We start from the raw sequence: 26,839 nt of genomic DNA, 5'->3' as shown, positions 1-26,839 counted from the left end.
GGATCAATTGATTCAATTTTGGTGAAGATCAAGATCTCGCTCCAGATACCAATATTTTTAATTGATTCTTCGCCAATGAGAGATGGAGACAAAAAATATACATAGCACGACAATCTCAAAATATTGTGGATGGATCATGACAATACATGGTGGATGATTTGGTTAAGATGTGGATGCAGATCCGGCCCATCAGTGGGATACAAAATGTAAACTGTGCAGCCTGGCAGTGGTATGCTCTCTACCGAGTGCCGCTCTAATTTTCTTTGTGTGCTTTGGCTTTTATTCAGGGTTTTTTTTTCACAAGTTTTGCATGAATCACTTTGCCCTACTGATGAGGCAATTAAAGGAATCAACACTGGTGTTATTGTGAGCTTGTGTAAATGCATACTGCTTCTTTTGGGTGGTGATAGATAGTAATGCTCTGTGGAGATCTCCCTATAGGTTTTGGCCTTTTGAGGCTGTCCCTTGCTGTATTGGGTTATTTTGAGGCAACTTCGACCAGCCACAAGGGTGGAAAAAGCACAGGATCCAACTTTGTGACATCTTTGTTCACAGTGGTTTTCCATGTGCACTGGCCAATGACTGGGAAATAAATAAAAAACTTGCTTATTCACAAAATAATCTCCTCGCTTGGCTGAACGACAAAGTGCATCCAGCATTGGTGGAAACATCCAAGCTGTATCGCATGTTCACATGAATAAATTGTGCAAAGTGGATGTATACATGTTCATCCATCCATCCAGCCCAAGCTTCTGATTGGCCTTCGATGAACATGTACAGTGCCTTCAGAAAGTATTCACATCCCGAGAGTGTTTTTCACATTTTGTTGTTATAGCTTGAATTTAGGATTGATTAAATTTAAATTTTTTGTCACTGATCCACACAAAATACCCAATAATCACAAAGCGAAAACATGCTTTTAGAATTGTTTACAAATTTTTTGAAAATTAAATCCAGAAATATGTAATTTACATAGTATTTAGCCCCCTGAAATACCTCGTATTAATGCCTTTGTCAGCGATTACAACTTCAAATCTTCTTGAGTATGTCTGTATCAGGTTTGCACATCTGGATTTGGAGAGTTTCTCCCATTCTTTCTTGCAGATAGGCTCAAGCTTGGTTAAGTTTTATGACGATTGCTGTTCACCAACGCTCCCCAAGTTTTTCCACATACTCAATGGGCTTCAAAAGTCTGGGCTTTGGCTGGCCTCTCAAGGACTTTCACGTTCTTGTTCTGAAGCCATTCCAGTGTTGCTTTGGCAGTATACTTGGGGTCATTGTCCTGTTGGAACATAAATCTTCTCTGCAGTCTAAGGTCTTTTTCACTCAGAAGCAGGTTCTCCTCAAGTCCCTGAAGAACTGTATTCTGTCATATATTATAACACCTTTTTCTTCTTCTTCTATAAAAGGATGCTTTCGACTTCCTCACCAAATCTATTCATTCCAAAAAAAAATTCCATCTCTTACAGTTCCTCTTTTCTACATTCCCGAAACTCTCCTGCACTCCACCCCTCCTTCAGCATCACCAAACGTATTTTTGACTCGAAGGTCTCAAGAAACTCATTTTGCAATAAATGTTCGTTTCCCATTAATCGTACACTTTTCAAAATCCAATCTCACCCCTTCCCTCCAAAACTTCCCCATCACCCCTCCCCTCCAAATCTTCCCCCTTGCCCCTCCCCTCCAAATCTTCCCCATCACCCCTTCCCTCCAAAACTTCCCCATCACCCCTCCCCTCCAAAACTTCCCCATCACTCCTCCCCTCCAAATCTACCCCCTTGCCCTTCCCCTCCAAATCTTCCCCATCACCCATCTCTTTCAAATATTCCCCCTTGCCCCTCCCCTCCAAATCTTCCCCATCACCCATCCCTTTCAAATCTTCCCCCTTGCCCCTCCCCTCCAAATCTTCCCCATCACCCCTCCCTTCCAAAACTTCCCCATCACCCCTCCCCTCCAAATCTACCCCCTTGCCCCTCCCCTCCAAATCTTCCCCATCACCCATCCCTTTCAAATCTCCCCCCTTGCCCCTTCCCTCCTAAACTCCCCCCACACCCCTCCCCTCCGAGACTCTCCATCGCTCCTCCCCTCCGAGACTCCCCTCTCACCCCTCCTCCTCAAAGCATCCTCCCCGCTTCTTCCCCCTCCTCAAATAACACCTCACTATGCCTCACCCAATCACCATCAAACCTTTTGTCTGCCCCATTCTTCCCTTTCTCCAAGCTATTCTGAAATCTCTGACACACCTTCAACAGCTCTCCCTACCTCTTCCTCCTCTTCCACATCTTACCCGACCCCTCCCACCCCCCCCCCCGTTCTGTATCCGATGCTCCCCCTTCCTCTTCATTAACGGTATGGACCTCAAACATCCGGAGCCTTCGCTCAAACTTGACTGATCTCTCCATGCAGGTTGCTTCTGACAAACCAGACGTGATCTGCTTCACATAAACTTTCCTCCTTCATGATGTCTCTGATTCCTTGGTATCTCTCCCAGGTTACTCCCTCCTCCGGTATGATAGACCTGAGCCTCGTCCTGGAGGTGGGGTTGCTACCTTTATAAAAAACTCTCTTCTCACTCGCCCTGCACTGCCCTCTCTCCACCTCACCCCCAGGAATACCTTTGGCTACGGCTTCCCCTTCGCTCCCACCTTTTGTTCATATGTGTGTTGTACCGTCCACCAAACAGTGATGACTCCATCTACATCTCGCTGTCTGATAATATGGACCAACTTCTATCTACCCATCCAACTCTCTCTTCCTCATATGTGGTGATTTCAATTATCACCATGCCAGTTGGCTAGGTGTGGGTACCTCTCTCACCAGCCATGGCTCTTCAGCAAAGGACTTCTGCGACTCACTGGGACTGACACAGTCTGTCAATTTCGCGACCCGGATCTCAGTCAACGGAGCATCTTCTCTTCTGGACTTGGTTATGACTAACTTCCCTGAAAATGTCTGCTGCTCTTCTTCTGCTCCAATCGGCTCATCTGATCATGTGCTTGTTAAAGTGGACATCTCTCTGACCATTCTCAGAGAGCCTCCTCAGCGTCGACGAGTCTGGCATTTCACTCAGGCCAACTGGCACGGTCTTCAAGCAGCCATCAATCATCTGGACTGGTCTCCCAACTCTACAGCCTCTGACATCAACTCATCCTGGGAATTCTTCCAAAGTAAATTGCTCTCTCTCATGCACAGATTTATCCCATCTCGTCTTCAGTTGTCATACCCTTCCTCCCGTCCATGGTACATGGAATCTTGTGGTGAGGCTGTTGCCCAGAAACAACTTGCTTTCGTCTCATGGAAAGCAAATCTAACGGAAGGAAATCTCATTTCCTTTCACAAAGCCCGAAACAAGTGTGTGTCCACCCTCAGGAGAGCCAGGAAACAATATCTCTCCGTTCTCAAGACCGAACCCTCTTATCTGTCTCCCTCTTCCAAATCCTGGTGGCGTCTGGTTAAATCTGTTTCTGGTGTTTGTTCCCCCTCCATCCCGTCCCTCACCTCCAACGGCGACACGGCTGACTCTGCACGTGAAAAAGCTGAATGCCTCAACTCTGTGTTTGCCTCTAAATCTTGTGTCCCAAACCCATCCCTCTGTACCCACCGTACCCAGTCGTACCCAGCTGCTCCTGGACTCCATGTCCTTTCCTCCTGACAAGGTGGAAAAGTTTCTGTCAACCCTCGACTCTGATTCTGCAACTGGACATGACGGCATCAGCCCAGGGGTCCTAAAATCCTGTTCTTCCGCTCTTTCACTCCCTCTATCTGTTCTCTTCACCCTCTCTTTTGCTCAAGGTCATCTGCCATCTGCTTGGAAATCAGCCAACATCACCGCTTTGCACAAAAAAGGTGCAAAAACAGATCCTAGCAACAACAGACCAATCAGCCTTCTCCCAATTATCAGCAAAGTCATGGAATCCATCATTGCTTCAGATATGAAATCTTTCCTCTTCTCCAATGGCTTGATCTCTGATCATCAATTTGGTTTCAGACCTGGTCACTCTTCTCTGGACATGCTGCTTCTGCTTTCTCAACAATGGATGGAGGTCCTCAATGCCAAACAGGAAATTAGAGCTGTCTCCCTTGACATATCACGTGCCTTCGATACGGTCTGGCACCCCGCTCTGCTCACCAAACTCTCCTCCTTTGGTATCCATGGAAATCTCCACGCATGGCTGGCGGACTTCCTCTCTAGTCGTAGTCAACGTGTGGCCCTGAATGGGTTTCTCTCATCTCCTCTTCCTGTTCAGGCTGGAGTTCCCCAAGGCAGTGTTCTGCACCCTGTGCTTTTTCTGGTCTTCATCAATGATCTCTCTGACTCTTGAAAATCCTCTCTATCTCTTTGCTGATGACTCTACTCTCTGTCGCTCCATTCCTCATCCCTCAGATTGGCAGTCTGCAGCCTCCTCACTCTCTGCAAACCTGGACAAAATCACAGACTGGGCAAACAAGTGGAACATGTCTTTCAATCCTGACAAATCTCACACTCTTACGATGCCTCTCCGAAAAGACCGACTGGACAACCCTCCCATCCACTTTCTGAATAATCCTCTCCAAGAAGTTCTGTCACTCAAGCTTTTGGGTCTCACTATCTGCCATGATCTTTCCTGGGAAAACCACATTTCAAATCTGGCCTCCAAAGCCAGTCGCCGACTGGGCATCCTCCGTCGTGCGAAGTCCTTCCTTGGCACACCTGAGCTCCTCACCACATACAAGGCTTTCATCCGCAGCTCAATGGAATACTGCTCTCCCCTCTGGGCTGGTGCTCCTGCCTCACACCTAGCTCGTCTTCACGCTGTTGAAACCAAAGCGTTCAGAATCATTGGAATCTCCCGCGATGAAGCTAACTCCAAGGGCCTTTCACTCACTCACCGCAGGCAGGTTGGTGGTCTTTCCGTCTTCTACCGACTCCTCTCTGGCCTTTCCCCCCCAGCTCTCTCTGGGCTCAGTCCCCCAAATATTCCTACAGGTCGCACAAGATCTGCCTGCAACCCTCTTATGGTTAAACTGCCAAAATCAAGACTCTCTGGTCACCTTCACTCCTCTTTTCTCCCGCCTCTGGAACAGACTCCCTCACTCTCTTCAATCCCACTCCTCCCTCCAGGTTTTTAAAACAGCTGTTCACCACCATCTCTTGTCTTCCCCCACCCAAAACCTTGATATTTTCTACCCCCGCTAATTTCACCCCAAATCCACTTTTTTGAAATACCAACTTCTGTCCTGGAAGTCCTTGGTGTCCTTGTGTTTTATACTTCTCCCACTCCCCCCCCCCCCCATTCCCACGCCTCCTCCCTCCAAGCCCTCTCCCTCCCACACATCTCCCTGCTCTCAAATGTTATGTTTGTGTGCTTCCACTTCTCTCCCCATCTTGTCTTCCGCTCCCTTTTTTTTATATATTTTGTTTGTCTGGTTGATTTGTTTGTGAAATAAATGTTAGCTCTTTCACGAGCCTCGATTCAGTATACAAAAAAAAAGAAAAAAAAAGTATTTGCCTGCATTTGGCTCCATTCATTGTTCCCTCTAAACTTACAATAATTGTCCCAGTCGGCCAGTCCCTGTCACTGGAAAGCATCCCCATAGCATGATGCTGCCACCACCATGCTTCACGGTAGGAATTGTGTGAGATGGGTGATGAGCTGTGCTTGGTTTCCGTCAGACCCAGAGCTTTGCATTCAGGCCAAAGGGTTCAAGTTTCGTCTAATCAGCCAACAGAATATTTTACCTCATGCTCGAAGTCTTTCACATACCTTTTTGCAAACTCAAGGCATGCAGTCATATGCCTTTTTCTCAAGAGTGGATACTGTCTGGCTCTCTCATAAAGCCTAGATTCATGAAGTGATGCAAAGATTTTGTCCTTCTGTTAGGTTCTCGCATCTCAGCCAAGTAACTCAAATTCTGTCAGAGTAGTCATTGGGTTCTTGATCATCTCCCTGACCAAGGTCCTTCTTGCCCAGTTGCTCAGTTTGGTCGGACGGCCAGCTCTGGGAAGAGTCTGGGTAGATCCATATTCTTTACATTTCCTAATGATGGAGTTCACTGTGACCTTGGGAATTTTCAACACTATACATTGTTTTAATACCCTTCCCCAGATGTTTCTATCGCGTAGGTCTACTGACAGTTCCTTGGACTTCACGGGAGAGTTTCAGCTCTGACATGCACTGTCAACTGTGGGACCTCATATAGAAAGGTGTGTTTCTTTCTAAATCATGTCCAATCAATTGAATTTGCCACAGGTAGACTCCAATCGAGTTGTAGTGACATCTCAAGGGTGCTCAAAGGAAATTGGATGCACCTGAGCTAAATTTAAAGTGTCATAGCGAAGGGGTTGAATACTTATTGTCTCAATACATTTCAGCTTTTCATTTTTAATTAATTTGTAAAAATTTCTAAAAACGAAATTCCACTTTGACATTATGAGGTATTATATATAGATCAGTGACAATTTAATACACTTTACATTTAGGCTGTAACACAACAAAACGTGAAAGGTCAAGGGGTGTGAATACTCTCTGAATGCACTGTGCCAAGGCAATTGGTTATTTTTCTACACAAAAATTCTTTCAAACAGATATGTCATAATTTCACATTCGAGTCAGCTTTGAAATCACAGGAAACAATCCTTGCGCAGATCATCTTTATGACTAGCAAGAATGCCTCACGATATTCTGATCATGTGCAGCTGTTTCATTGAAAGTTCTCTTTCTCTTATGACCGATTAGAGTTCGCAATGCAAAATAAAGTTTTCTTGGGTATTTGTACAGAAAACTTGTATAAGCAAAACCCTGGCACAACAATACGTTTGCAAATAGAAAAGCCTATGGTATCATCTATAGGTCATAAAACAGCAAGTGGTGCATCATTTATTGAATATGAAATAAGAACACAAATTCCAAGCAAAATGCCACAAAAAATAAAAACAACTCACAAAAATTGGACTTCTGGTATTAGTTCTGAGTACATTGGACATTGGGTCGTGCAGTTCTTCCTTACAGTTCAAGAAAGCTAAGTTTTCTGGAGCAGATCCGTCGTGTTTGTTATATTTGTATTCCTATGTTGCGGTATGTGTTTCTGTCCAATTCTCTGTGTTTATCCGGATATTGTTGTGGTGTATTGTCGAATTAATGTACCAGTGAGTGCCTGGCCTATCGCCAATGCCTCAGTTAGTTGGCATGTAACACTCCATTTGCCCCTCAACCCTGCTGTTGGTGTCACCCTCCCCCCTCCGCCCTCATCTCTCCATTGTTACTTTTGTTCTGTAGCATCCTGATGAATGCTATGTTCTATCTCCTCCAAGAGCCTCCACATTGTATACAAAAAAGTTTTAGGTATCATTGGTAAAATACACTTTATACACATCAATGGGTAAAAAAAAAAAAAAAATGACATGGGTTTACTTTCACTTTAAGTCATGAGCTGCGGTGATAAAAAATGCTCGTCGATGGTGGCCAAAACAGCTCACCTTGGAGGAGTCACTCCCACAGATTCCACATTACCACCCTGCTCAGTGATAACTTCCTTTGTGAACTGCTTGCTAAGGGGTGGTCTCTCTTCAAATTCAACCATTTCTTCGTCTTGAGATTGCTGTCGGCCAAACAAAACATCCTCCTTCTCCACCAGCTGCTCAACACAGGATGGAAGCAAGATATACAAGTCACTGGTGGTTTCATTACTTTGGTCCACAGGTGGAAATAACCATAATCACATATAACAGCAGCAGATAAACAAGGTATGACACAGTAAAAATATGACTGTGACGGTTACCGGTAGCATGACACAATTACCCTGCACCGGCCGATGACGCAACCGGCGAGCGGTCACGTGTCCGGACTCGCCCGGGCGTGTTGAGACTTGCCTTTACCGGGTGAACGCTTGCCTTGCATACCACGCCCCGTTGAGAGGCGTGGCTTATCTATTTGCATACCACGCCCCGCCTGAGAGGCGTGGCTTTTGTGTGTTGAGTTTCTGATATATATTGCCGCCCGTTCGATGGGCTGATTCAGTGCTTTGGAGTTCGTTTGAGTGAGCTGGGAATAAATAGCTCAGAGAAACCTAATTCCTGGCGTCATCCATTTTGTCCGATTTTATCGTGCGAGCACAGCTCCCATAACATGATTCAGATGAAACAATCACAACAGCATTGCTTGTACGTTTGTTCTCTCGACGTAAATTTGGGGGAGGACCCCAATTCTCTCTAAGTAAATATGTATGGCATAACACCGCTTCTGAAGGAAGGGGGTGGTACAAGTTATATGAAAATATGCCTAATAATATGGGGGAATTAACCCATCCGCAATTCTGAAGGAATTAACAAGTCTAAGTATGGCTTCTTCACTGGTATTGTTAATGACTAAAAGCAGAGCCAAAACACAGGTCATAGAAAAAGCAAAGTCAAACTGCATATCTGTGATCAAAAAGTGGTACGACCAGGGGTGGCTTACCCTGGGCTCATGATCCCATTATGGCCATATTTTTTTCAGACCACCATATGACCTTGACCTTCAGAATTTAAAGATGGGGTGTAAATGAAGAAAATGTGTCCCCGTCTACAATCTATCCAAAAACCTCAACATCATGAACATCAGAGGAAAAGTATTGAAGTTATGATCAAACTAAAATGGCACTCTTCGACGTCGCCCGATATGTCTCCGCCCATATTATTCACACTTGAACAAAGTTTCATTTGAATCCCTTCAGCTGTTCTCAAGTATCACATTTTTACCTGACATGACCCTCTGACCTTTGATGCAGAAATCTAATCAGTTCATCTTTGCATCATAACATATATTTATACCAAGTTTGGTCAAAATTCCATCACTGGTTCACAAGTTAGCTCGGTAACAGCTAGGTCTTTCCCTCGCGGTCCCCATGTGCTGTTTTTGTCTTTCCCTCGCGGTCCCCATGTACTGTCTTTGTCTTTCCCTCGCGGTCCCTATGTGCTGTCTTTGTCTTTCCCTCGCGGTCCCCATGTGCTGTCTTTGTCTTTCCCTCGCGGTCCCCATGTACTGTCTTTGTCTTTCCCTCGCGGTCCCCATGTGCTGTCTTTGTCTTTCCCTCGTGGTCCCCATGTACTGTCTTTGTCTTTCCCTCGCGGTCCCCATGTGCTGTTTTTGTCTTTCCCTCGCGGTCCCCATGTACTGTCTTTCCCTCGCGGTCCCCATGTACTGTCTTTCCCTCGCGGTCCCCATGTACTGTCTTTGTCTTTCCATCGCGGTCCCCATGTGCTGTTTTTGTCTTTCCCTCGTGGTCCCCATGTACTGTCTTTCCCTCGCGGTCCCCATGTGCTGTTTTTGTCTTTCCCTCGCGGTCCCCATGTACTGTCTTTGTCTTTCCCTCGCGGTCCCCATGTGCTGTTTTTGTCTTTCCCTCGCGGTTGTCAGCTCTTTCACGAGCCTCGATTCAGTATAGAAAAAAAAACAAAAAAACAAAACAGAATTTTTACCCAACTGAACCTCTGACCTTTGACCACACTTGTCCCCATAATCTAATCAGTTCATCTTTGCGTCATACATGCTTGTAAAAAGCTTGACTCGGTTCCCTTCAGTCGCTCTTTAGTTATCGGGGTAACAAAAACCTATTGCAGACTCTGACCTTTGACCTTTGACGACAAAATCTAATCAGTACATCTATGCAACATAATGTATAGTTATACAAAGTTTGGTTGAAATCCCATCACTGATAGGCCGGATCTGCATCTGGACCTTAACCAAAATCTAATTAGCTTGTTCTTGTCACCCACCCAAATCATCCACCAAGTTTCATTCAAATCCGTCCATAACTTTATGTGACATCATGCTATATTGTAGAACCCCGACATTCATGAGGGATATGTTCCTGAAAAATGCAGCGAATATCAGGGCATTTTTTCAATGGGGAAAAAGGTGGATGTCTCCCGGTAGATCGTAATACATAAGGGGAAATCAAAAATCCTGTAAAAAACCGTGAATACGCTCGCGAATATGTGAAGCACAGGGCTGCAAATGTCGAAGCAGGTCAGAAAAACCGCCAATACGGTCGCGAAAAACTGCGAATATGTGAAGCACAGATCCGCAAATGTCAAAGCTGGTCAGGAAACCATGAATACGTCCGCAAAAAAACGCAAATAGGTGAAAAACCCCCTGAATACGGAAAGCACAGGGCCGCAAACATAGAAGCACGTTGCATTTTTTTTTTTTAACCTCGAACATACGGGTCTGCGAATGTTGGGACCGTGAATGTCGAGGTCCAGCAGTATATTGTTTTTGGCCCTATCTCTCAATCGGGAATAATCACTTTTCAATTTCTAGTACCGGGATGCGTATCTTGATACAGATCTTCACCAAAAGCAAACCAATACTTCAATGACACAAATTCAACTTGTCTACTAAGTTTTGGCCGAATCTGGCCATAACCTTTTGAGTTATCCTGCTCACAGACAGAATGACAAACAGGGGTGAAAATATAACCTCCGTCCACCTTTGGTGGCTGAGGTAATAAACAGCCGAGCGTATTCTACTCAGACGCAGCTGGACACCAACCGCTCCAACGCAGCCGGGAAGCCAACTGCCTCGACGCAGCCGGGTGCTTACTATCCCAATGTAGCCGGGCGCCAACAAATACAAACTAATTGCAAATACATAAATTGTTGCAACTAGAAACTATAATCTATGTATGAAATTCCATTTTGTTATTTCTCTCTTAGATATATATTTTATAAATACACAACAACACAACATGCATTTTAAGGCCATGTTCCCTGCTAGAGCGGGGGTTAGCCTTGCGGTCCCCATGACAATCTTCTCCATTTTGCCCTATTTTCTGCATCTCTCCTTGTTAACCCCCTTGCCCGCATTTCTTCTTCCACCATCTTTAGCCAAGTCTTTCTCGGTCTTCCCCGTCCCCTACTTCCTTCTACATTAACTTCCATCACTCTTCTCAACCAGTCACTTTCATCCTTCCTCAATACATGACCAAACCATCTCAACCTGTTCCTCTTCACAGCATCAATCACAGGCAATATTCCCATCATCTTTCGCAATTCATCATTTGTCTTCCTCTCTCTCAACGATACTCCGCACATCCATCGAACCATTCGCATTTCCACCCTTTCCAGCCTTCGTTGCTGCTCTACGTTCATTACCCATGTCTCGCTCCCATAAATCATAACACTTCTCACACATGCAGCATACACCTTTCCCTTCAGCTTCAGCGACACTCTCCTCCTCATCAGCACGCCACTCAGTTCCCGAAACTTCTTCCATGCACATCTCACTCGAGCAACCGTTGCCGAGTCTGATCCACCTTCTCCATTCAGCATGTCTCCGAGGTAGCAAAATGTTTTCACACCTTCCAGCTTCACGCCGTCTCCAAGATCCAACTCAACATTTCCTCCATCTGCAGCTCCCTCTGTGCACACCTTACATTTGAATGTAGCTGCCACACTGGTTAATGACCCTCTCAGACCACTACATTTTTGATGAACCCACTCAGCACACATTGTACATTGAATGGAGGTCACTCCGACACCCTTCCTGCACACAGCACACGGCCACTTCCCAGTTCTTTCCACCTCACCACATGCTTTACCACTTGCCATCACCTTTGTCTTTCCGATATTCACCTTCAGACCTTTTGTCTCCATACATTCCTTCCACTTGTTCATCTTTTCCTTCAGTCCATCCATACTTTCCGCAATCAACACCAGATCATCAAATGTCACCTTTATTTGAAATCACTGTTTACTCTAACATATTTTCCTCCAAACTGCCCATTTGTCTCAAAAGGTTCACTGAACGGAATTTTTTAAATTATTATTATTGCATTCCAATATTTATTTAGTCCTCTTACTTGCTGGTTACTATATTTATCCCTTCTCTCTCTACTTTTCCTGTTCATCCTTGAGCTTGCCTTTTGCTTTGGCCATTTGTGGCCACACTACCCCAGTACATTGGCTGTTTTTACTGTCTTGTTACCTCACTCTTCCCCAAGAGCTAGATCTTGTAGTAAAAATAAAATACAGTGGATCCTGCCTGTGCATTCTCACCATTGGCTGCTCAGTTTGTGCTTTATGTGGCTCCAAAAAATAGTCCAATTTTTGTTCATGAGCATCCGTACGAACGAGTTGGTTCTCAGACATGCGCGGTGCGGTAGAAATTGTTGAGCCGCTTGCTTGTTTAGCCTCGGACATGTTGTTCAACAAAGTGGCCCCAGGGAGCAGAGTCTGTGGAAATGAAATAACAAGTCAACTTGGAAAAAAAAAAAAAGGAAATAAATTTGTAAGGAATATTTGCATCAATGAGGGTTATGGTATGTTATAGATTTGCTTTCAATCAAAGCTAAGACCTTGAAGTATCACACAAACTATTAGCAAGCCATCACTAAGCAGCTACCTTATCAGATTCCCACATTCCATACTTCCCCTCACATTCTTCCCAGATTAAATAAATATCGAGTTATTAAAAAGGAGTAAAAAGGCAAAACAAAAAAAACATGCCTCAGTGGCGCAAGTATTTTAAGAAGAAAAAAAAATACAGCCTCGGTAGTGTAATGGTTAGAGCGTCCCCTCTGAATCTGTGACGTCGGTAGTTCGAACACTGGCAAAGTCATACTAAAGACTTGAAAAAAATAGTACTTGCTGCTTCCTTGCTTGATGCTCATCATTTAACAAGGATAGAGCATGGACAAATAACCATAGGTTGGTAATAATAGCACCGGCTTTTATGGGCCAAATGGCCTCCTTCTGCATCAAAGTACATTGTAAGGGAAAATATTATTATTATTATTATATTATTATTAAAACAAGCCATTCTGATGTACAACACCATGTTTTACTTTGTTAATGTATGTATCCAAGTTGTGTTTCACCTATGGTAACAAAGCACAATGGAAGAATAATGTTTTGAAGTTAACCTGAGTATAGTATGTCCGTGAGGCATTGGAGGCAAGCAGTCTTGCTTCCACTGAGCGCTGCACAGCCTCGATGATGCTATCCTCATGCAGGAAGTGGACCTCATACTTGGTCGGATGCACATTCACATCCACATTTTGTGGCTGGAGTTCAAGGCTGAAGGACACAACACGACAAGTCTGTGATGTTGACCATTTTATGCAAGTAATGACAAGTGTTGCATCTCTCCCCTCTGTGACCATTTTATACGCGGTCTTACTTGACAGTATATCGACGTATTAACCAGATAAATACTGTCGTACGGCCGCCTTTGATTAAAATCAGGCGGTCACGGAAGCCGATCGCAAAGGACTTAGCTCTTGAGGCGAAGCTCAATGGCGGACTCCAAAAACAAAAGCTACACCAAAGCGCGCGGGGATAGAGGGGGGCACGCAAGAGCCCTGCACCCCTGCAGCCTTACCTATTAAATCAATCACACGGAAACTGCGTTCAGATATATATACAGAAAATAATACAAGGGTTTATTGCAAGGATGGTGGGACAGGAAAAGCATGCGCTGGTAATAAATATCCTAATCTGGACGTCCCCACACACAGATTTCAGAAACGAGACGAGGGAATATGAATTAAAGAAAAGAACACGTTGTGTAATTGTGAAATGTGGTGTGAGCTTATCTGTCCGCCGTCTAGTATTGTCTGCCGTCCAACACGGCTCCGTTCGGCCCCGTTCGCGCGACACCAGGCCTCGCTCCAAGCTCCACAAGCGCCGATCGCACACCATGAGGTCCCTCGCTCCAAACTACAAACCACCGCGAAGGCCCAAGCCAACGACCACCAGGGACCTCCCAAGTCCAAGCAGGGAAGCGCAGAGAGCACAAGACAGCCAGAGACAGCCAGAAAGCACAAGGGTTCGAGCTGAACATGCCAGAGGGCCAGAGGGACGTGCTCCGCAAGAGCCAACTCGATGTCCAAGAACCGCAAGAGCCGTGCTGCGCAAGACGAAGAGAGAGGGAATTGGCGTTCGACGCGCCCTCATATAACCTGCGGCAGTGACGTCAGCCTCGGCACGCCACCCAATCAGTGCCCTCCACAGGCCTGGAGCGTGGTCATAGCACGTGCTACTCGAGGCCTAGCGGAGGTGTAGCTGGCTGTGGTCCATGCGGCGGTGCCCTGAACTGGCTTCCTTGCCTGTTCCTTCCAAAGTCTTGTCAGGGAAGGGAATTTAATTAATGCGTGCACTAAAGGGCCGAACTAAGTGTCTGCAGGTGTGCATTGCCATAAGGGACAAAGGTTTGACTACCAGGTTTGATGCACAGGGGTTTATCTTTAATCCCTAACTACCTAACACTCGAACATCCTGATATGTTCACAAGCATACTCTTACCCGACAAATCGCCTAAACAGAACTTATTAGAAGGAGATTCCCTATCGTGACAGTCGGATACCTACCTACACAGATCTATCTGGCTCTAGATATACCTACCTACACAGATCTATCTGGCTCTAGATATTGCTTTATCCCCAGACATAACAATACGTTGGTACCTCGCACACATTAAGCAAAAAATGGGGTTAAGCAATTGATTCATGTCCGTCCGCCGATCTGTCTTTTCAGTTTATGATCAAGAAACAACTTATTTAAATCAAATGTTATATTTTGAACACAAATCGGAGCATGAATTAGAAGACAAGTCTTTCATTTTACAGTATCGTGGCTCCGAATTTGTCCCAAACGAACATGTGCAGAGAGGAGTGAGATATATATTTTATACTCTGCCTGCTAGCCTGGCAGTGAAACAAAATAGAAAATCATTCAAACAGTAATGTACTGTTTCTAAGGACATTATAAAGGATACGAAGAACAGGCATGAATAACTAATGTAATGTGTTAGATCGGGTGGTGTAATATACACTGCGAAAAATGGCAGTAAAACTTCGGAAACAAACTTAGACGACTTTTACAGGCTTTATTTTATTTAAATTTAATCATATACTTGAACACTGTAGAACACAAATCGCCTGTCATAATACTTCCCAAAACCTCCAGTTTTGTAGTACTTCAATTTAAATAAAGGTTCAATACGGTGGTGTATAAGGGTGGCGTTCAGGACTGTTTCTGGACTGCTTCAACAGCACTAAACTTTCAGATTTTTTTTTTAACCGTTCGTTAGTAATTATTTTATAAAAATTGTGGCGAAAATGAAGTAACTGCGCAGGGTATCGTGTCCTATGAACTCTCTAGTATTATTTATATTATGAATATACTTTAAGTGACATTATGCACCCATGTCCACCTGTTCCTTTATGGTCTGTGTTCTTCTCGTATATAATCAGTGTTATCTTACCCTCTCTTGTCTAGGTCTTCTATGAGTCTAAAACTGAATCATAAAAATATCATTATATGAAAAGAAATACTTCTATACAACAAGTTCCATCATTGTGAGACACCACCTATATAGCGGAACAACTTCAACATTGAAGTTATAGAAAAATAATATTTCGTGAAATACAAATTTTACAGCTTTTAACATTTTTTGTTAAAACATTGTTAAAACATGGTGTACATCAGAAACATTACATTTTTTTATTGGTGCTGTGATGACGTTACAGTATCAGGCATGATTACAAATTACAGTTGGGGCCCAAAAATATTGCACCTTTTTCAAATAATTCACAACTTTCTCGAAAAATAAGTTGAAATTGACAAAAGCATTCTTTTTTTTTTTTGTATACAAGATCGAGGCTCGTGAAAGAGCTAACATTAATCACACAAAAAGTAAAACCGACACATAAAACATATAATAAGGGGAGCAGAAGACAAGATGGGGAGAGAGTGGGAAGGACACAAAAACAACACTTGAGAGCAGGGACATCGAGAGATCTGTGGGAGGGAAAGGGCTTGGGGGGAGGTGGGAGAGGTATAAAACATATGGACACTGCAAGGACTTCCAGAAAAGAAGTTGGAATTTCAAAAAAAGTGGATCTGGGGTGAATCAGCGGGGGTAGAAAACATCAAGGTTTTGGAGGGGGGAAAGATAAGAGATGGTGGTGAACAGCTGTTTTAAAGACCTGGAGGGAGGGGTGGGATTGAAGGGAGTGGGGGAGTTTGTTCCAGAGGGGGGAGAAAAGAGGAATGAAAGAGTGAAGGTGAGCAGAGAGTCTTGATTTTGGCAGTTTAACCATAAGAGGGTTGCTGGCAGATCTTGTGCGACCTGTAGGAATATTCGGGGGACAGAGCACAGAGAGAGCTGGGGGAGCAAGGCCAGAGAGGAGTCAGTAGAGACAGAAAGACCACCAACCTGCCTGCGGTGAGTGAGTAAAAGGCCCTCGGAGTTAGCTTCATCGCAGGAGATTCCAATGATTCTGAAAGCTTTGGTTTCAACAGCGTGAAGCCGAGCTAGGTGTGAGGCAGGAGCACCGGCCCAGAGGGGAGAACAGTATTCCACTGAGCTGCGGATGAAAGCTCAGGTGTGCCAAGGAAGGACTTTGCACGATGGAGGATGCCCAGTCGGCGACTGGCTTTGGAGGCCAGCTTGGAAATGTGGTTTTCCCAGGAAAGATCATGGTAGATAGTGAGACCCAAAAGCTTGAGCGACAGATCTTCTTGGAGAGGATTGTTGAGAAAGTAGATGGGAGGGTTGTCCAGTCGGTCTTTTCAGAGAAACATAGTAAGAGTGTGAGATTTGTTATGATTGAAAGACATGTTCCACTTGTTTGACCAGTCTGTTATTTTGTCCAGGTCTGCAGAGAGTGAAGAGGCTGCAGACTGCCGATCTGAGGGATGAGGAATGGAGCGGCAGAGAGTGGTCATTAGCAAAGAGATAGACAGGATTTTCCAGAGTCACAGAGATCATTGATGAAGACCAGAAAAAGCACAGGGCCCAGAACACTGCCTTGGGGAACTCCAGCCTGAACAGGAAGGGGAGATGAGAGAAACCCATTCAGGGCCACACGTTGACTACGACCAGAGAGGAAGTCCGCAAGCCGTGCGTGGAGATTTCCATGGATACCATAGGAGGAGAGTTTGGTGAGCAGAGCTGGGTGCCAGACCGTATCGAAGGCACGTGATATGTCAAGGGAGACAGCTCTTATTTCCTGTTTGGCATTGATGACCTCCATCCATTGTTGAGACAGCAGAAGCAGCATGTGCAGAGTCGAATGATCTGGTCTGAATCCAAATTGATGATCGGAGATCAAGCCATTGGAGAAGAGGAAGGATTTGATATCCAAAGCAATGATGGATTCCATGACTTTGCTGATAATTGGGAGTAGGCTGATTGGTCTGTCGTTGCAAGGATCTGTTTTTGCACATTTTTTGTGTAAAGCGGTAATGTTTGCTGATTTCCAAGATGCTGGCAGATGACCTTGAGCAAAAGAGAGGGAGAAAAGAACAGAGAGAGGGTGAGATAGAGCGGCAGAGCAGGATTTTAGGACCCATGGGCTGATTCCGTCTGGTCCAGTTGCAGAATCAGAGTCGAGGTTTGACAAAAACTTCTCCACCTTGTCAGGAGAGAAGGACACAGAGTCCAGGAGCAGTTGGGTTCGACTGGGCAAGGTGGGAACAGAGAGAGATGGGTTTGAGACAAGATTTTGAGGCAAACACAGAGTTGAGGCATTCGGCTTTGTCACGTGCGATGTCAACTGTGTCGCCATTTGAGGTAATTGAGGGGATGGAGGGGGAACAAACACCAGAAACGGATTTGACCAGATGCCACCAGGATTTGGAGGAAGGAGACAGGTTTGAGAGTTCATTCTTGAGTGTGGATCTGGGGCACTGCTTGTGCATCTGGGGACATCCAGACATCTGGGGCACTTGAATGCTTCCTGGGACTCCTGAGAGTAGACACACATTTGTTCCGAGCTTGGTGGAAGGAACTGAGATTGCCTTCAGTTGGATTAGCCTTCCAAGAGGCAAAGGCAAGTTGTTTCAGGGCAACTGCTCACCACAAGATTCAGTGTACCATGGACGGGAGGAAGGGTAAGACACCTGAAGATGAGATGGGATAAATCTGTGCATGGGAGGATTTTGTCTCCACAATTCTTTATTTCATTGTAAATATTGCAGAACCTTTGTTTTTTTTTTATTCAGAACTTACTATATCCTTTTAAATCAAGAAATAAAAAGAAATGGCATTGACAAAATTATTGACACCCTGAGACTTAATATTTGGTAGCACACACAGCATTTGGACAAAATAATTGCAGTCAAGGGCTTCATATAGCCATGAATGAGCTTCCTACACCTCTCTACTGGCAATTTGGCCCACTCTTCTTGTGCAAACAGATCCAGTTCTCCAAGATTTGAAGGATGCCTTCTCCCAACTGCTGTTTTCAGATCTCCCCACAGGTGTTCAATGGGATTTAGATCTGGACTCATTGCTGGACACTTCAGAACAGTCCAGCGTTTTGTCTTGAACCATTCCTGGGTGCTTTTTAAGTGTGTTTGGGGTCATTGTTCTGCTGCAAGACCCATGACCTTCGACGGAGACCCAGGTTTCTAACACTGGGTTGAACATTGCGCTCCAAAATGCCTTGGTAATCTCCTGCTTTCATGATGCCATGCACACATTCAAGGCACCCAGTGCCAGAGGCAGCACAGCAACAACAAAACATCACTGAACCTCCTCCATGTTTGACTGTAGGAAGGTGTTCTTTTCTTTGAAGGCTTCATTTTGTTAACTGTAAACGTAGAGATGATGTGCTTTACCAAAAAGCTCTCATTCGGTCTCATCTGTCCACAGGACATTCTCCCATAAGGATTTTAGCTTGTTCGGGTGTGTTTTGGCAAACTCCAGTCAGGTGTTCTTATGTCTCTCTCTTAGCAGTGGGGTCCTCCTGGGTCCTCCTGGATCTCCTATAATAGAACCCCACTTCATTGAGTTGGCGACGGATGGTGCGAGTTGAAACTGTCATACGTTGTGTCTGAAGGTCAGCTTGAATCTGTTTGGCAATTGTTTGAGGTGCTTTCTCCACCATTCAAACAATCCTTCACTGCAATCTTCGATCAAGTTTTCTCTTGCGGCCACGTCCAGGGAGATTGGCTGCAGTGCCATGGGCCTTAAACTTCCTGATAACATTGCGTACAGTGGACACAGGAACATCAAGGTCTCTGGAGATGGACTTGTAGCCTTGATATTGTCCATGCTTGGCTACAATCTTGTGTCAGACCTCCTCAGACAATTCTCTGGTTTTCTTTCTTTTCTCCATGCTCATTGCGGTACACACAGTGACACAAAACAGCAGAATGACTCCTTTTCTCCATTCAAATTGGTTGCATGAGTGATTTTTATATTGCAGGCACCTGCATCTCACCACAGGTGAGTTCAATTCCAAAGTAAAGGAGAATCACCTGTTTGAAATCTAATTATTTCTGACAACTTCTAAAAGGTGCCAATAATATTGTCCGGGCCATTTTAGGATTTCTGTTTGGAATAAGCTAAGATTTTGTATTTTTTTTCAGCTTTTTTTGTTTTGTTCCACTGCAATCCAAAGAAAGACATATGTGGATACCAAAATATTTTAAAGTTTCAACAATATTCTGGAAGAAATGGTGCATTATTTGAAAAAAGGGCAATTGTGCCAATATTTTTGGCCACGACTATGTCTCAAGAATGTTAAAAGCTGTAAAAAGGAGACTCTAAAATTAAAACATTACCTTTTGGTGTTGTGAAGACAGAAGTGCTGTATCTTAAAGTATGCCATCTATTGGAAAGTCAGTTAAGGTGGCATAGAGAATTCCATATGTGATATGGTCAAAAGCTACAGACAGGATTGTCAAAACCATTTCAACAGAGCAGTATGTACCTGATGTAGAGGAAAGGATGCGAGTTTTTTGGGAGATAGGTAGCATACACATTCTCGATTGCCTTCTTCAGAGCTGAGTTTTCGACAAGTCTGTCTGAAGAAAAACAACAACATCAGCACACTAAACATGGGAATATTTGGCCAATTGTGGGAGGCGATGGAGGCGTGCACTCACGGTTGATGAAGAGTAGGAAGGTGCACTTCTTCATGGAAAAGTTGGCATTTGTAATGTAACCCATCATCTTAAAAGCAAGCTTCTCCTCCTCACATCCAACTTCAATCAGCTCCCTGCAAGACATCAGCTGTTATGCCACTTAAATTTTAAAAGGTCATCCCCACCACCCCCTCCCTCCCTCATCCAAACAAAAATATAGGTCAAAGGAAGAACTTGTTACTTGCAAAATCGAACATTTTTCAAGTATATTGGTCGGTTGCGTTTGTGGTTCTGTCTGTTTGTCTGTTTGTCACCGGCCTACAGGTCACAATTCTAAACCGATCGTCACAAAATTTCACCAATTTGTCTAGGTCGTCCCAATTGAGAAGCCTATTGATTTGGAGGTCAAAGGTGATCTGGAGGTCAAATTTCTAAAATCGCCATTTAAAATCCGATTGACTTGAAAATTGAATAACATTTGTATATTGAGTCAATAAATTGGGAAATGAACTATTTTTGATCTCAAAAGGTCAACTCAAGGTCAAATTTTAAAAGTCATCAATTTTCATTCAAAAAGCCATCAATTCCCAACCGATTAACTTGGAAATTGAACAGCATTTGCATATCGAGTCACTAAATTGGGAAACATACTATTTTTGAGGTCAAAAGGTCAAAGGTCAAACTTCCAAAATCATCACTTTTCATCTGAGAAACCGTCAATTTTCATCCGATTGACTTGGAAATTGAACAGCATTTGCACATTGTGTCAATAAATAGGAAAACCAACTATTTTGAGGTCAAAAGGTCAAAGGTCAAGCAGCTCTAGGTCAAACTTCCAAAATCAAATTTTCATCTGAAAACCCATCAATTTTCATCCGATTGACTTGAAAATAGAACAGCATTTGTGCATTGCCTCACTGAATTGGGAAACCAAATATTTACGAGGTCAAAAGGTCAAAGGTCAACTCAAGGTCAAACTTCTAAAATCATCATTTTTCATCTGAAAAATCGTCACTTTTCATCCTGTTGACCCGAGCTTTGATCAAGATTGTAAATTTTAATCTTCATGAAATGGACAATTTGCTGTATCATTGGAAAACGTTTTTTAGGGGGGGGGGGGGGGATTTTGCAAGTATCGTGCTATGCATGACGTCTTCTCGTTTTTCCTTTATGAAACCTCTTTTTGTTGGTTGCCTTGTTTCTGTTTCTGGTCCGCTGACAACTCTACAAGCACACGAAAAGACACTCCGCCATGAGGCCTTCCAAAATGGCCACTCTCTCCTCTGAATCACTTCCTGGCCCCTCCCCTGCCCCACAGCCAATAATAGGCTTTATACCCATGGACCAAACCACTTGGTCTAACTCATAGGGTGGTGGGTGGGGGGGATTGAGGGGGGGGGGGGGGAGAAGGAAGAAGTAAAAGGTGACAGACCGTAACACAACATAGAACTGAGGTAAAGTACAAACTCATGACACAAAGTCATAGTGTCTTTCTCTGTTCTGTCCGATTGAGATCGACCCGATGATTATGATGATGACACAAAGTAAATTCTTATGAAAATCATTCCAAAAATTGATAATTGAGAAAGAAAATTGAAAAATATTTCAATTCAAAATAGAACAATAATGATGGCTTGCTCTATGGTCACAACCTATGACAACAAAATCTGGTAGAGTGCTGATTGGAAAACACACAATTTAATGCCCTATTAAAAAAATAACTTTACACCTCTTATCCATGTTATCCTCCCCACAGTTATACCAGAAAGAGCTGATTCGTTAGATTTCCATTTTGTACCCTGAGTAAAGTATATAAGCATTTATAGGTGGAGTTTAACAACCGGTGTCGCTCAGGCATAAAAGAAGCATTCACATATCTGATGACGTTCAGGAAGAAGAAGAAGACTTGCCACCAACTTCGACTGCTTCCGGAATTGTTTTACCCCAATATAGGACCGTTCAAAAATTACAGAATGCAATTTTTTTTTCGTAATTTGAGTAACCTAACACTTGATTACCGTGTGTTCTGACGTATGGTACCGTGCGCGTTCTGACAGCTTGAATGAACCTTACTATTATTAGATATCATGATTCACTTTTTTAGGGTCCCTCATCGTGAACATGACCCAAAGACGATGGAAATCTGACGCAACAATCCGGGCAATGTATAATCAGCAGAGCCATATAGGCCTAATGTGTTAGGCACACCAGAAAACCAATATGGCGGCCATATCAATTAATCTCTGTGCTATGGTGAGTGTAGTCAAGCAACAGATGCGGGTGCATGTGGTCCGGCAGCTGTCCAGCCAGTGGGTGCACATTTTAAATTGACCCCAAACAAGAACCCCAACTACAACATCAGCAGCAACACGAGACTCTTGTAGACGTGCAACATGTTGTAGGTTTAATTATTTAAAAAAACAAACCAAAAAAAAAAACACCTGCTTGGTGATGTCATTGCATCCAGGGACAACAACAACAACACAACATGCATTTTAAGGCCATTTTCCCTGCTAGAGCAGGGGTTAGCCTTGCGGTCCCCATTACAATCTTCTCCATCTTGCCCTATTTTCTGCATCTCTCCTTGTTAACCCCCTTGCCCGCATTTCTTCTTCCACCATCTTTAGCCAAGTCTTTCTCGGTCTTCCCTATCCTCCACTTCCTTCTACATTCATTTCCATCACTCTTCTCAACCAGTCACTTTCATCCTTCTTCAACACATGACCAAACCATCTCAACCTGTTCCTCTTCACAGCATCAATCACAGGCAATATTCCCATCATCTTTCGCAATTCATCATTTGTCTTCCTCTCTCTCAACGATACTCCGCACATCCATCGAACCATTCGCATGACCACCCTTTCCAGCCTTCGTTGCTGCTCTACATTCATTACCCATGTCTTGCTCCCATAAATCATAACACTTCTCACACATGCAGCATACACCTTTCCCTTCAGCTTCAGCGACACTCTCCTCCTCATCGGCATGCCACTCAGTTCCCGAAACATCTTCCATGCACATCTCACTCGAGCAACCGTTGCCGAGTCTGATCCACCTTCTCCATTCAGTATGTCTCCGAGGTAGCAAAATGTTTGCAGGGAGAATGGGAAAAATTAATTCAATCAAAACAATTAACAACCGGAAACAGTAAATCAGCACAAATCTTGTACCATGACAACATAATTAAATGAAACTCGCAAGGTGAGTAAAAGAGTGGATACAAAATTTGGGTATGATAGGTTGAACAGCCGTTACCTGGATCCAATATTATGTTCTCAAATCTATTTAATCTGATCCATCACATGTGATCTGATAATCAAGAAGATATTTTGTCAGCAAATTATTCCGTTACATGGCCACGCATCACAAATTGGAGCACCATAAGAATGTTTCAAATGGGAATCCACCTGGCAATATTGTTCCCGTAGATGGTACGAATGTTATCAATGAAGTTGGAGTTTGGCAAAGTCCTCACGTCGGCTGCATTTTCTCCTTGCTGAAAGTAGAAGGTGAGGACACAAATAAGCCTACCATCTTCGCAGGCATAAAAAAAACCAAAAAAAAAGCATCGGGGCAATACTCCTGGCGCTCACCTGGTAGAATAAACAGTATACTGACTAAGGGTATTGTCGAGTTCCCGGGGATTAACACCCCCGGGGTGACAAGTGGCCGAACGAGCTTAAACTCCGAGGCGTTCAATCAAACTATGGCGGCTCTTCTATACACGCGCGGGAGTGGAGGGTGACTAACTTACCTGTACGGCCGGACGCGAAGCGGGTCTTCCGAACCACCATCAATTAAACGGGACAGGACAAGGAATTAAAGTTCAACAAATAATAGATTTAATAAAATAATGCCAGGGAACAAAGAATGCACGGTAAAATATTCCTAAGTTGAGGATCCTCCAACGGACTCAAATACACATTGGGGAAAATAAATGAAAGTAATTATTGTGTCTGTGTGGTGTGTTTGTCTGCACCCCGTGGGCTCCTCTAGCGGTCCCCGCACCCTGGCGGCCGTCAACGGCGAAACAAACAGGCCCGCGCTCCTTCCTGCTCAGCTGCACCGAGCCTCGTCGTCCGCTCAGTCCACACACAGCACCAGCGTGACCGCCACAAGCCAACACCAAGAAGGAGAGAGTTCGTCCACCTTTTTCACAGCCTGGAACACCAGGACCCAAAAGAGCATGATTTGGACCACCAATTATGATTGTCTGAACCAAGCGAGCCGCAAGGATGTCGACCGCTGGCATTCAATGTCAGGACCAAGAGCACGAACTGCGACCACATGCGATCAAAGCCAGGGTCAAGAGGAAGGAAGATGGCGGGACTCAGTCTCTTTGTCCCTCGCTCAGGAACGTTCTTTGATGACGTCCGCGCGCGCTCCAATCGTGCCATTGCATCGCTCCACGGCCACGACCAATCATCCCTCTCGGGTCGGGGTCTCACGGCCTTCTTCACGCCCCTTGAGATGATTCGCTGGGTGGTGTCGTAGTGGTGTTTGAATGTCCTGGTTCCGGTCACTTTATTTAGTGTTTATTTAGTATAGTTGCAGAGTGCACGGCTGGTGTGTTGTGTCATAAAGAACAAAGGAAAAACCACAGAGGCAATTTACCAAAGCTGGGCACCAAACCGTTAATCAACGAAGTTAACTTTTTCGTCAACGATTTAACTTTTAAGTTAACTTTGAAAATCATTATCGGACTAACTAACTTCCGTTACATTTAACTTCCGTTAACTCAAGTCCGCTAACCCAAAAATTACATGGTCTACCCGGCCTGTGGGAGGGATCGGCTTGTGGGAGGGATCGGCTTGTGGGAGGGATCGGCTTGTGGGAGGGATCGGCTTGTGGGAGGGATCGGCTTGTGGGGTGGATCGGCTTGTGGGAGGGATCGGCTTGTGGGAGGGATCGGCTTGTGGGAGGGATCTAAGCACGGGCAGTGTCTCCGGTCCACGCCGGAACTCAGTTTATTTTTCTGGGTCCCTTGGGACAACCAACAACCAACAACAACAACCATGTAGTTGCTTCTCAATTGCAGGTGCAGGCACTTCAAACATACATTACAGTTTGATTCGTAACGATCGGCTTGGCGAGCGATATCAATCTGAATGGTAATTAACGCGCGCTCTGTACTGTGCTGTACTGCGCTATAGTGTGCTGTACTGCGCTATAGTGTGCTGTACTGCGCTATAGTGTGCTGTACTGCGCTATAGTGTGCTGTACTGCGCTATAGTGTGCTGTACTGCGCTATAGTGTGCTGTACTGCGCTATAGTGTGCTGTACTGCGCTATAGTGTGCTGTACTGCGCTATAGTGTGCTGTACTGCGCTATAGTGTGCTGTACTGCGCTATAGTGTGCTGTACTGCGCTATAGTGTGCTGTACTGCGCTATAGTGTGCTGTACTGTGCTATAGTGTGCTGTACTGTGCTATAGTGTGCTGTACTGTGCTATAGTGTGCTGTACTGTGCTATAGTGTGCTGTACTGTACTGTACTGCGCTGTGCTCTGCTGTAGTGTAGTGTGCTGTTCTGTACTGTGCTGTACCATAGTGTGCTGTACTGTGCTGTACTGTGCTGTAATGTGCTGTGCTGTACTGTGCTGTACTGTGCTGTTCTATACTGTGCTGTGCTGTGCTGTAGTGTGCTGTGCTGTCGTGTGCTGTGTTGTAGTGTGCTGTACTGTGCTGTAATGTGCTGTTCTGTACTTTGTTGTTCTGTGCTGTTCTGTACTGTGCTGTTCTGTACTGTGCTGTTCTGTACTGTACTGTGCTGTACTGTCTGTACTGTGCTGTACTGTGCTGTGCTGTGCTGTGCTGTAATGTGCTGTTCTATACTGTGCTGTGCTGTACTGTGCTGTCCTGTAGTGTGCTGTGCTGTAGTGTGCTGTGCTGTCGTGTGCTGTGCTGTCGTGTGCTGTGTTGTAGTGTGCTGTACTGTGCTGTAATGTGCTGTTCTGTACTTTGTTGTTCTGTACTGTGCTGTTCTGTACTGTGCTGTTCTGTACTGTGCTGTACTGTTCTGTAGTGTGCTGTGCTGTCGTGTGCTGTGTTGTAGTGTGCTGTACTGTGCTGTAATGTGCTGTTCTGTACAATGTGCTGTTCTGTACTTTGTTGTTCTGTGCTGTTCTGTACTGTGCTGTTCTGTACTGTGCTGTTCTGTCTGTACTGTGCTGTACTGTGCTGTGCTGTACTGTGCTGTAATGTGCTGTTCTATACTGTGCTGTGCTGTCCTGTAGTGTGCTGTGCTGTAGTGTGCTGTGCTGTCGTGTGCTGTGCTGTCGTGTGCTGTGTTGTAGTGTGCTGTACTGTGCTGTAATGTGCTGTTCTGTACTTTGTTGTTCTGTACTGTGCTGTTCTGTACTGTGCTGTTCTGTACTGTGCTGTTCTGTACTGTACTGTGCTGTGCTGTTCTGTACTGTGCTGTTCTGTACTGTGCTGTACTGTGCTGTTCTGTACTGTGCTGTACTGTGCTGTTCTGTACTGTGCTGTTCTGTGCTATAGTGTGCTGTAATGTGCTGTTCTGTACTGTGCTGTACTGTGCTGTGCTGTACTGTGCTGTAATGTGCTGTTCTATACTGTGCTGTGCTGTCCTGTAGTGTGCTGTGCTGTAGTGTGCTGTGCTGTCGTGTGCTGTGCTGTCGTGTGCTGTGTTGTAGTGTGCTGTACTGTGCTGTAATGTGCTGTTCTGTACTTTGTTGTTCTGTACTGTGCTGTTCTGTACTGTGCTGTTCTGTACTGTGCTGTTCTGTACTGTACTGTGCTGTGCTGTTCTGTACTGTGCTGTTCTGTACTGTGCTGTACTGTGCTGTTCTGTACTGTGCTGTACTGTGCTGTTCTGTACTGTGCTGTTCTGTGCTATAGTGTGCTGTAATGTGCTGTTCTGTACTGTGCTGTGCTACAGTGCGGTATGTGGGCCCCACAAATGTTTTTTATTTTTTTTTAATGTTAAGTTAAAAGTTAAATGTTAAGGGGTTAAAGTTAAGTTAAGGGGAAGGTTAAGGGGAA

General features: G+C 44.6%; 1 protein-coding gene across 12 annotated transcripts in view; it reads right to left on the bottom strand.

Annotated features, from left to right (window-relative positions):
- Nucleotides 1-26,839, bottom strand: part of MLH1 (mutL homolog 1) — a 155,025-nt gene that overhangs the window by 64,742 nt on the left and 63,444 nt on the right. For all 12 annotated transcript variants that reach the window (XM_078786812.1, XM_078786834.1, XM_078786850.1 and 9 more), the window contains exons 9-14: nt 23,245-23,333; nt 19,859-19,971; nt 19,684-19,777; nt 12,883-13,036; nt 12,017-12,193; nt 7,457-7,614 (exon numbers count right to left, since the gene is read on the bottom strand). In XM_078786812.1, the coding sequence (XP_078642938.1) occupies nt 7,457-7,614; nt 12,017-12,193; nt 12,883-13,036; nt 19,684-19,777; nt 19,859-19,971; nt 23,245-23,333 (785 nt within the window). The remainder of the gene's footprint in view (nt 1-7,456; nt 7,615-12,016; nt 12,194-12,882; nt 13,037-19,683; nt 19,778-19,858; nt 19,972-23,244; nt 23,334-26,839) is intronic.

The sequence above is a fragment of the Myxine glutinosa genome, chromosome 1, assembly GCF_964187855.1.
Source record: "Myxine glutinosa chromosome 1, kmMyxGlut1.1, whole genome shotgun sequence".
NCBI classification, from domain to species: Eukaryota; Metazoa; Chordata; class Myxini; order Myxiniformes; family Myxinidae; genus Myxine; species Myxine glutinosa.
Note: the sequence above shows the minus strand (reverse complement) of the source record. Positions and strands in the feature narration are given on the sequence as shown.